At 35.7% G+C, this 12461-nt stretch overlaps 1 protein-coding gene across 9 annotated transcripts in view; it reads right to left on the bottom strand.

The window, feature by feature from the left end:
* BAZ2B (bromodomain adjacent to zinc finger domain 2B) overlaps positions 1–12461 on the bottom strand; it is a 407867-nt gene that overhangs the window by 92686 nt on the left and 302720 nt on the right. For all 9 annotated transcript variants that reach the window (XM_020880363.2, XM_020880367.2, XM_020880369.2 and 6 more), the window contains one exon: positions 3130–3340. In XM_020880363.2, the coding sequence (XP_020736022.2) occupies positions 3130–3340 (211 nt within the window). The remainder of the gene's footprint in view (positions 1–3129; positions 3341–12461) is intronic.

Here is a 12461-nt window from a genome sequence, read left to right as displayed (position 1 = left end):
CTTTCTTCAAATTAAGTCCAGTTGTTTAGCCTAGTTGAATCCTTGTATGAAACAGAATCATACAGAATCCCTTCAGGTAACCCCCTCAAATTGCTGATGTAGAAACCTTTTAGAAATAAAAGGGGGGATAGTGATTCATTGCTGTTTTCCTTTCTTCCTAAGGAAAAAGCATGCATATTATACTACATTTACTTGTATATATTAATAATTATTTATTTACTGTGAAATATTTAACATTTATATGCATGCAAGAAAGAACATATGTACACAATAAGGTCAAATGTAAAAGAATTTGCAAAATGCAACATAATACAACAAGGGAAAAACTATGTAACAGAATACAAACCAATTTGAAATCTTGAGGGAGAAAAAACGTCTGAGTAAAAGTTGAATAATTAACTTCCAATCTGAAAAAATTTAGTTAATTTTACAAATATAAAGTTGCCATTTTGGATACTAAGTATTAATGCTGCTTGTATAAGAAAAGCAAAACATACATGAAGAGCCCATACTTTGGGTATCAGTTAATTTCAAGCTTTCTTATTTTACACACAAAAAGTAATGCACATTCCCCAGTATTACACATTCTTCAGAAAAGACAGTGGTTTACTGACAATACTAATTTTAAAAAAGTATGGCTCTATCAGTTAACATATTAACTTAGCCTGGTGGGCTGCCATCTGTGGGGTCTCACAGAGTCAGACAAGACCGAAGTGACTTAGCAGCAGCAGCAATTTTTCAGGGGTGATAAGTCTTAAAAGGAACCAAGCAGAGTAACATGAAAAATATTTAACGAACATACTATGGCAGATAAAAACTTATACAACATTAAGTTAAATACCAGGCAGTTAACCTACATGCCATTGGCAGAAGTATGAATTAGTGCAATCTCTTTGGAGATAATATTTGTCTATTTACCCCAAGTAAAAATGAACATATGTTTTGATTCAGAGATTCTATCTCTAGAATTTTATACTATACATAGGCACACCTTTAGAAGGATGTGAAGATACGTGTAATGTGTACTTACTGCAGCATTGTTTGTGACACAAAGATCAGGAAAGAGCCACAACAGTCATCAGAAGACTACCTAAATGAAGTATGGTAGAATCATACACAGTATCACTTACTATTCAGCCATTAAAAGAATGTGGTTGATTTTTAAGTGCTGATACAGGAAGATGTTCAAGATAAATTAACTGGAAAAAAGACAAGATGAATAGTATATGCACTATAAGCATTTATCTTAGACATCACAAAGGATATATATGTAATTGTTGTTGTTATATGTAATTGTTGTTGTTTAGTCGATGAGTCATGTCTGACTCTTTGTGACCCCATGGACTGTAGCCCACCAGGCTCCTCTGTCCACGGGATTTCTGAGGCAAGAATACTGGAGTGGGTTGCCATTTCCTTCTCCAGGGGATCTTCCCTGGAATTGAACCTGCATCTCCTGCAGTACAGGTGGATTCTTTACTGCCACACCACCAGGGAAGCCCAATATATGTAAAACAACATATTTTATATGCATATGTACATATATGAGTATTTGAAGACATGTGTGTGTAGGAGTGTACGTACATATTACTGGATAGACTAATGAAATAGTTGTTAATAATGATTCCACTCATTAATATTTTTTACAGAAGCCATTCTGTTCTATGAGTTTTTGTCATAGACATTTATTTTGTAATAAAAACAAAAGAGCTACAAAGAAGTCAATATTATGCTGCTGTTTACAATAAACAAATGTCATGCTTTTCCCTCAGAGAAAATCCATAAGAAGTAAAATCCTATATGTCTTTTAAGTCAGTTCTTATTACCAAACCTTTATTTTACATTGCTGCTGCTGCTACTGCTAAGTAGTGTCCGACTCTGTGCGACCCCATAGACAGCAGCCCCAGGCTCCCCCGTCCCTGGGGTTCTCCAGGCAAGAACACTGGAGTGGGTTGCCATTTCCTTCTCCAATGCATGAAAGTGAAAAGTGAAAGTGAAGTTGCTCAGTCGTGTCTGACTCTTAGCAACCCCATGGACTGCAGCCTACCAGGCTCCTCCCTCCATGGGATTTTCCAGGCCAGAGTACTGGAGTGGGTTGCCATTGCCTTCTCCGTATTTTACATTTACATATGTGTATATATATGCTTGTTAATATAAGGCACCAACATGTATGCTGATGTACATTCAGATAGTCTTCACAAGAAGAGGCTTCCCCAGTTGTAACTAGTAACTTAAACTCAAAGCAGGATTATTTTCTTTTAGTCAGCTTTTTCTGTGTCAGACATAGCCTTGGAAGTTAATGTTAATAGTTCATGTACAATTTTGACTCATAAGTACATCTGAGGTTATTATGAGTACTTTGTGCTTGATAGCGATACTTTCTGGTGGTCTTAAAATAAATATTTTTGAATTAAAACTACTACTTGGGCATTTTGAAAATATAAGTAATATGTGCACACTATAGAAGAGCCCAAAGACTGGGGTTACATACCAGTAATTGGAGTTCTCTGACTGAAAATTTACTCCACAGATCCACATATCTTGGAGTTATTTCCTAGTACCACCTCAAGGAACTGGGGGCTGTTAAAATGAGAATTTCCAGAAGGTTGGCACAACCTTAAGGCATGTGCCAAGTACCAGTAGATTCCTTTTCAGTGCAAGCCTTAAAAGCTTGGACTTCCTGGTAGCTCAGCTGGTAAAGAATCTGCAAGCAATGTAGGAGATTGGAGTGCAATCCCTAGATCAGGAAGATCACCTGGAGAATGGTAGGCTACCCACTCCAGTATTCTTGCCTGGAGAATCCCCATGGACAGAGGAGCCTACAGTCCGTGGGGTCACAAAGAGTCAGACATGACTGGGTGACTAAGTACACAGCACAAAGCTTATCATCCACCTTTGTAATTCTAAACACACAGTATGTTGTGTTTATGAGTATGGCTCTTCAAAGAAGCTTACCAAATCAAAGAACTCCAGTTACCAGTGGGACTTCTTAATTTCCTAGTTTTATTCTAACAAAAATATCTCCTTTTCAGAAACTGTGAGCAGTGTTAATCATTCATAAGTCAAAAATATAAGAAATATATATACTTTTTAATGTGATTATTACAATGTCAAATACATTATGTTTCTTACCCTGAGCTTGCAGTTTTCTTAGCAATTTGGCATCTGTGTTATCTAGAAATTCAGTGCTGCCAACATTTGGAGGCCGACCTTTCCGACGTCTCATCCTGGATTCCTCTCTTGCTCGCTGTCTATCTGGATTTGGTGGTCTTCCTCTACGACCTTCCATTGCCCTGATACGGGGAATGACATCCTCTTCTTTCAAAAGACACCACTGCATTCCCTTTTAATTAATATTTTATAGAAATAATATATTATAAGCAAAATAAACACAAGTGGTCAATATGTCAAATAATTCTAGGAAAGTTCGCAGATATTTTGAAGTTTATAGAGCTATTACAACATTTAGGGATTTTACTTTTTAAAACAAATTTATGTTTAGAATTATTCATGGACTTGGCACATTTTTTATATTCAATAAATTCAACTTTAAATACAGGGATTTATATATATATATGTATGAACATATAAATAGATACATATTTAAAATCACCATTTCTGAACTATAGTGACTATAATGTTGGCAGATATTTATAAATATTAGTTGTGTGATGATACCTCTATGGATTTTTCTCATGGACTATCAGTTAAACCAAACATTAAGCTATCCAAACAACAGATGAAAGGTCTCTTTATAGAAACAATACAGTTAATACATCCAAGAAGGAATCTAAGAGTTAACATGTCAGAATTTTGCAATACTTGATGAATTAATCAAAGTATTGAAGTTGAATGGTTGCCAACCACCAAAAAGAAAGACAGCTAGACAGACATAAGTCTCCTGATGGAGATTCAATTCATCACCTATAAATTAGTCTTGCCCTCTCACAAAGGGAAATCAAATATATATTACACTTAATTGCTATAACTTCACAAGAAAAAAAGGGTGAGAAGTAAATGTTTAACTACACAGCAAATGCAGTCTAGGAAATTCTACAAACTTCAACAATTTATTCAACAAATAAATTTCAAGAAGAAGAAAAAAGTACCAAAAAATCCCAATGTGTAGACCTTATCTAGATATTGATTTAAACAGACAAACTGTTCAGAAAATTATGGCAATTAAAGGACAATTTAATATTTGAACAGTGCCTATTATTTGAAATCAAGGAACTACTGTTTCAAAGTGTGATAATGGTACATTTGAAATTTCCCACTATAAGCCAGCTGATGGAAACACATTTACCAGCATAATGCTAATGTATTATAGGAATAATCCTGTGCAGTGTGTAGATACCATCATAGTCTGGTTTTCATTATCCTTTGTATGTCACTCAAAACAAATATATTATTGTTTGTGATGAGTTGATTTTCTCTTGAAAAACAACACTATTTTACCTTATTTATAGTCCAAAACAATAGGTTCAGATATTAGAAAGGCACCCTTTTAAAATAATCCTAAAATAATTCACTTATTTCGTTTTAAAGAAATAACTCTTCTAGTGTAAAGTTTGAGAAAATGTTTTAAATGTGCCTTTTTTTCTTAAAAAGAATCTCAAATTAGGAATTTAGCTTGAACCGCTGTGGGCAATTCTGCAACCAAAGGTAATCAAAAGCTCTTGAGTTATATTTTATGCCATGATGCCTAAACTTGGAGCAAGGATTCTAGGAATATCTCGCTCAAGAGGTACAAAAAATATAAGTACCACTTCTGCTGCCATAATGGATGATGGTTACATCTCGTATTTCAATCACTGTGCTTAGTTCCAGGCATTTCGATTATATTATGTTCTTTAATCTTCACAACAGTATTATCTAACATGGTGGATTTTATTGTATTTACTTTACAACTGAGAGAATTCAAGCCCACCTGAATAATTTCTTAAGGTATGGAGGCAACAAGGAACCGAACTATGATTTGAACCCAATTCTCTCACTCTAAAACGTGTGCTCTTAACTACCACATGTACTTTTTTAGTTGATGTTACAAAGATGTTATTAAACTTGATAAATGACTGAACCCAATATTCAGTCATTAAAGCACAGCCAAGATTATGGCAAAGCAGAACTGAGTCAGAAAAAAAAATTAATGAATATAATCCATGTATAAAAAATATCTATACTAACCCTTCTCAGTAATTTCCAGGTAAAAATAATTTCACAAATTAATTCTGAGGAAAATAAGGATTTATTTTTGCTGAGATTTCAATGAAGTCAACAGAAACAAGAATTGTACTAGCTCCATTTTCATACCATAAACCACCATATAAAAAAAATCTATACTAACCCTTCTCAGTAATTTCCAGGTAAAAATAATTTCACAAATTAATTCTGAGGAAAATAAGGATTTATTTTTGCTGAGATTTCAATGAAGTCAACAGAAACAAGAGTTGTACTAGCTCCATTTTCATACCATAAACCACTAAGAAGGAAGCCATGAAACCATTTTTATGTTCACCACAATGGGAAGCTTTTGATTAGTTCAGGTTTTCATTTTTCTATTATGCTTTTAGGTACCAAGGCAGTAAGCATCACATAAATTGAAAAATATAAAAGTGACATTTGTGACACTTGGAAGTAGAAGAGAAAGACTAATAAATGAGTCTCTAAAGGAATCTGCATTCAGTTTTTAAGGTACCTTATTAATAATAAAATCAACTTTTAGCCAAGATTTAAAGGGGTTTGATCTGTTTTTCTGTTTTTATCCAGGTACAATTTTACACTTATGTTTTATTCAGCTTAGTGTCAAAAAAGAAACAGAATATGCTGGTGCCCAAGCTTACTAGACAATATAGTGACATTGTCATTTATATTTTTGCCCTTGACATTTCTAAAGTAAATGCTTTCTAAGGGAGTTGCATATATTGGACTACATACAATGTCTTTTCATCCCTGGATTTTAGAAAATAAGAAATGGATTGTTAGGAATCTGAAGCGTATGATTTAGTTCACTGAGTAGCCAAAACTTATTCAACAAAAGAAAGTTAATGTATTACTTTTTTTTCTTAGTTTAAGAATAACATTAAAGTTATTTTCAAGAGAAAAATAAGAATTTTGTTGGATTTCCATACAACTAATTTACAGTTTAGCATTATGTCTATTTGTGCCTACTTTATGGTGTCAGAGATTTATATACCATAAACTTTACAGCATAGGGATTCTTAATCTTAATAACAAAGTTTATTAATATCATATACTGAACAGCACTTGAAAGATGTTAAAGAGTAAGAACAGTTATCTATGCATGGAGATGAGTGTCACAGATTAAAACCAGTTGAGAAAGACATGGTTTGATACAATTGTTTCCACAATGCTGACTATGCTTTCCAGTTACTCATAGTATGTTACCCTCAAAGACTTAGGACTGTCAAATATCTCCTTTCTACACTTGGATTCATACAGTTGGCTTCCTAGTATAGGCCCTTGCCTAGCCATCAAAAATCCTACCTGGTAGATTAGTGACATAAATTTCCAGACTTTTAGTTTTTTGGTACTGATCTCTCATGTTCTCAGTGTCCATATATGCCCACAGCTATGTTATACTAGGTATGACAGTTAACAGCAGAATTGATTAGAATCCTGGTTGTTGACTCACAATCTTTTGTTCTTATTTGAAAACTAAGTGGGTCGGAGGTGGCCTGCTGCAGGGCTGGAGGCACTGAGTATAGCAGTGGGTGCATGGGACCTTTTGAAGGAGGTCACCATTATCTTCATTACCTTTGCCATGGTCTGGCCCAAGGTAAATAACAGGGGGAACACAGCCCCGCCCATCAACAGAAAATTGGATTAAAGATTTACTGAGCATAGACCTTCCCATCAGAACAAGACCCAATTTCCCACTCAGTCAGTCTCTCCCATCAGGAAGCTTCCTTAAGCCTCTTATCCTTCACCATCAGAGGGAAGTCAGACTGAAAATCACAATCTCAGAAAACTAACCAAACTGATCACATGGACCACAGCCTTGTCTAACTCAAACTATGAGCCATGCTGAGTAGGGCCACCCAAGACAGATGGGTCACGGTGGAGAGTTCTGACAAAACATGGTCTATTGGAGAAGGGAATGGCAAACCACTTTAGCATTCTTGCCTTGAGAACTCCATGAACAGCATGAAAAGGCAAAAAAGAAAAAGACACTGAAAGATGAACTCCCCATGTTGGGAGGTGCCCAATATGCTACTGGAGATCAGTGGAGAACTAACTCCAGAAAGAATAAAGAGAAGGAGAAAAAGCAAAAACAACACCCAGTTGTGGATGTGACTGGTGATGGAAGCAAAGTCCAATGCTGTGAAGAGCAATATTGCACAGGAACCTGGAGTGTCAGATCCATGAATCAAGGTAAATTGGAAGTGGTCAAACAGGAGATGGCAAGAGTGAAAATCGACATTTTAGGAAGCAGTGAACTAAAATGGACTGGAATGGGTGAATTTAACTTAGATGACCATTATATCTACTACTGTGGATATCTAGCTACTTAGAAGCTATCCCTTAGAAGAAATGGAGTAGCCCTCATAGCCCTCAACAAAGGAGTCCAAAATGCAGTACTTGGATGCAATCTCAAAAACGACAGAATCTCTGTTCGTTTCCAAGGCAAATTATTCAATATCATAGTAATTCAAGTCTATGCCCTGATCAGTAATGGTAAAGAAACTGAAGGTGAATGGTTCTATGAAGATCAATAAGACCTTCTAGAACTAACACCGCCAAAAGATGTCCTTTTCATTATAGGGGACTGGAATGACAAAGTAGGTAGTCAAGAAATACCTGGAGTAACAGGCACATTTGGCCTGGGAATACAGAATGAAGCAGGGCAAAGGGTGATAGAGTTTTGTCAAGAAAACACACTGGTCATAGCAAACACCCTCTTCCAACAACATAAGAGAAGACTACCAGATGGTCAAAACTGAAATCAGACTGATTACATTCTTTGCAGCCAAAAACAAGACTGGGAGCTGACTGTGGCTCAGATCATGAACTCCTTATTGCCAAATTCAGACTTAAATTGAAGAAAGTAGGGAAAACCACTAGATCATTCAGGTATGACTTAATCAAATCACATATGATTATACAGTGGAAGTGACAAATAGATTCAAGGGATTAGATCTGATAGACAGAGTGCCTGAAGAATGATAGACAGAGGTCCGTGACACTGAACAGGAGGCAGGGATCAAGACCATCCCCCAAGAAAAAGAAATGCAAAAAAGGCAAAATGGATGTCTGAGGATGCCTTACAAATAGCTGAGAAAAGAAGAGAAGCTAAAGGAGAAGGAGAAAAGGAAAGATATACCAATTTGAATGTAGAGCTCCAAAGAATAGCAACGAGAGATAAGAAAGCCTTCCTCAGTGATCAGTACAAAGAAATAGATGAAAACAACAGAATAGGGAAGACTAGAGATCTCTTCAAGAAAGTTAGAGATACCAAGGGGACATTTCATGTGAAGATGGACACAATAAAGGACAGAAATGGTATGGCCCTAAGAGAAGCAGAAGATATTAAGAAGAGGTGGCAAGAATACACAGAAGAACTATGCAAAAGAGATCTTCATGACCCAGATAATCACAATGGTGTGATCACTCACCTAGAGCCAGACATCCTGGAATGCGAAGTCAAGTGGGCCTTAAGAAGCATCACTAAGAACAAAGCTAGTGGAGGTGATGGAATTCCAATTGAGCTATTTCAAATCCTAAAAGATGATGCTGTGAAAATGCAGCACTCAATATGCCAGCAAATTTGGAAAACTCAGCTGTGGCCACAGGACTGGAAAAGGTCAGTTTTCATTCCAATCCCAAAGAAAGGACATCCCAAAGAATGCTCAAACTACTGCACAATTGCACTGATTTCACACACTAGCAAAGTAATGTTCAAAACTGTCCAAGACAGGCTTCAACAGTATGTGAACTGTGAACTTCCAGATGTTGAAGCTGAATTTAGAAAAGGCAGAGGAACCAGAGATCAAATTGGCAACATCCGTTTGATCACTGGAAAAGCAAGAGAGTTCCAGAATAACATCTACTTCTGCTTCATGGACTAAGCCAAAACCTTTAACTCTGTAGATCACCACAAGCTGTGGAAAATTCTTCAAGAAATGGGAATACCAGACCACCTGACCTGCCTCTTGAGAAATCTGTATGCAGGTCAGGAAGGAACAGTTAGAACTGAACATGGAACAACAGACTGGTTCCACATTAGGAAAGGAGTATGTCAAGGCTGGATATTGTCACCCTGCTTATTTAAATTCTATGCAGAGTACATCATAAGAAATGCTGAGCTGGATGAACCGCAAGCTGGAATCAAGACTGCTGGGAGAAATATCAATAACATCAGACATGCAGATGGCAGAACCCTTATGGCAGAAAGCAAAGAAGAACTTAAGAGTCTTTGATCAAAGTGAAAGAAGAGAGTGAAAAAGTTGGCTTAAAACTTAACATTCAGAAAACTAAGATCATGGCATCTGGTCCCATCACTTCATGGCAAATAGATGGGTAAGCAATGGAAACAGTGGCAGACTTTATTTTTCTTGGGCTCCAAAATCATTGCAGATGGTGACTGCAGCCATGAAATTAAAAGACCCTTGATCCATGAAAGAAAAGTTATGACCAATCTAGACAGCATATTAAAAAGCAGAGACATTACTTTGCCAACAAAGGTCCGTCTAGTCAAGACTATGGTTTTTCCAGTAGTCATGTATGGATGTGAGAGCTGGACTATAAAGAAAGCTGAGCACCGAAGAATTGATGCTTTTGAACTGTGGTGTTGGAGAAGACTCTGGAGAGTCCCTTATACTGCTAGGAGATCCAACCAGTCCATTTTATAGGAAATCAGTTCTGAATATTCATTGGAAGGACTGATGTTGAAGCTGAAAGCCCAATACTTTGGCCACCCAATGCTAAGAATTGACTCATATGTAAAGACCCTGATGCTGGGAAAGATTGAAGGCGGGAGGAGAAGGGGATGACAGAGGAAGAGATGGTTGGATGGCATCAATGACTCAATGGACATGTTTGGGTAAACTCTGGGAGTTGGTGATTGACAGGGAGGCCTGGCGTGCTAGATTCCACAGGGTTGCAAAGTCGGACACGGTTGAGCGACTAAACTAAAGCATTTGAAAAAATTAACTACATTGCAGTCTGGCCCGTGGCTCTATGTTGCCCACTTTATTGTGAAGTCTCCCCTTATTCCTTATCAACAAAACCCTGACTATAGCTGAAGAACATTTTGTTTAGTGTTTTATCTTTCCCAGACAATAAGCTTCTTTAAACCAGTGATCATAACTTCTATTTCTTTTGTACTCTTCAGTTTCTCTATGTATATTAGTTTTATCCTGAAAGCAAAGCCTTCAAGTTCATTTCTGTACTGATATGTGTTCATACTTTCTTTATGGAAAATCTATTTAGGGAAAATTTATTTGGGAAAAAAATGCCTGGAACATTAAACATCTGCCAAAATATTAATTTATTTAATAAGAAAAAGGCTCTTTTCAGTATGAATGATATTTCTCTTTTCTCAAGGAAGTAACACATTTTAAAAAAATCTTAAAAAAGTACATCTCAAATAGAGAAAGCAACATGTTTTTCCTAAGTCACTTTTAACTTGATCCTTCTTTGCATATTTTCTTTTCTTTGCTTTTTTGGCCTGAATACAGTAGACATTCATTGACCTTTGCTGGTGAACTTCCTGGTTTAAAAAATTAACTGTTATATTTATGCTTAAATGTTTTGTTTTCTACAATTCACAAAAATACTTTGCAATGTAGATTGCATTTCTAACAAAAATGTGAATATTTTTTACCTCTTTACCTAACAATCGTATTAAGGTAAATAAACCCTATTTTATATTTACCAAAATCTGCCTAGCTCAACCTTACTGTCTTTTATTCTGACACTCAAAAACAAAATAAAATGAAAACAATCATAAGACATTAGGTCCAACCAATCCTTAGAATATGATGGAGAAGTCTACAAGAAATATATTTACTGTATTGTCTTTTCGAAGGAGTTTCACTTGCTAAAATAGTTAAAACAATTTCATAAAGAAGGTAGCCAGGCTATTGTATCATGTGACTATAAAGAGTGTATGGTTCATTTTATTTCATGAAATCTATCATCCTTAAAATCATGATTTTTATAGAAGCTGGTAGGAAGTGTTTGGTATCTAAGATCAGTAGATACTAACAAGTAAGCCAGTTTTACAAATCTCTCACCACATTTGTAGACTGAAATAAACAAAACTGATAATGGATAGATTAACCCCACCCCCCCGCACCCCCCACACACATACTCCAATTTCTTGTGTCAACCCTTTCTTATTTAATTAATGGCTTCTCTTTTTAATTTTAAAAAGGTAATCGTTAGATTGTCATTTAAGGATGAGTTTACTAAATTTCAATAAATATGAACTCTCATGGTGTTGCTGTTTAGTCACTAAATATCCAACCCTTTTGCAACCCCATGAAATGTAGCCCACCAGGCTCCTCTGTCCATGGGATTCTCAGGCAAGAATATTGGAGTGGGTTGCCATTTCCTTCTCCGGGGGATCTTCCTGACCCAGGGATTGGACCCATGTCTCCTGCATTGGTGGGCAGATTCTTTACCCCTAAGCCACCAGGGAAGCCCCATGAACTCTCAGACCTCTTGTTTTACTGTACTATACACAATGAATCAATACTTTCAAAAAAGTTTGCTGTTAATAAATATATGTATAATCATTGTCTTAAGCTCAGAAATACTTTGTCAAAATAATTAACATAAAATAACTCTGCTCCTCTATTGCAGATATTATTGTCTAACAAAAATTATCATTTCCTAAATTTCATCTGCAAAACATAGAGTACCACTGCTACAAGTTTTTGAAATATCTTGAACAAAATTAGAACTTATAGAACTGCTGTTGCAGTTGATTTTTGGTTTTGGTAAGTTTAACAGAAAAAATATGATGGAAGAAATATATTTTCCAATGCAAATATTTTATTAGGAGAGTGATTAAGAATTCTGATGAATCTATAAATATAGCATTACATTTGTAATCAAACACCCAAAATAAAAATATGTAGCTTGGAAAACTGTAGCAGTAACATTTAAAATCATTATGTAAAATTTCCATGTATTTGGAAAACTGAATGCTTAGCTTTTTTGGATTATATGGGTAGATGTAATTATTTTTAAATAGGAAATTGTTTTTCACATTATAGATGCAACACAAGCAAATTTTAGGAATTATGAAACATGTAAGACCACAGGTAAAATAAGATTCACTGTACCACCAACCATTACATCCATTATTAAATTTTTGACACATTTCCTTTTAGTCTTTCAATATGCATAGTTTTATTTTTCAATTTACGTACACCATCAGACCATTTATACAATTTGTATAAAGGCTGAACTATTATAAACATATACAGATCATC

The sequence above is a fragment of the Odocoileus virginianus genome, chromosome 13, assembly GCF_023699985.2.
Source record: "Odocoileus virginianus isolate 20LAN1187 ecotype Illinois chromosome 13, Ovbor_1.2, whole genome shotgun sequence".
In the NCBI taxonomy this organism is placed as follows: domain Eukaryota; kingdom Metazoa; phylum Chordata; class Mammalia; order Artiodactyla; family Cervidae; genus Odocoileus; species Odocoileus virginianus.
Note: the sequence above shows the minus strand (reverse complement) of the source record. Positions and strands in the feature narration are given on the sequence as shown.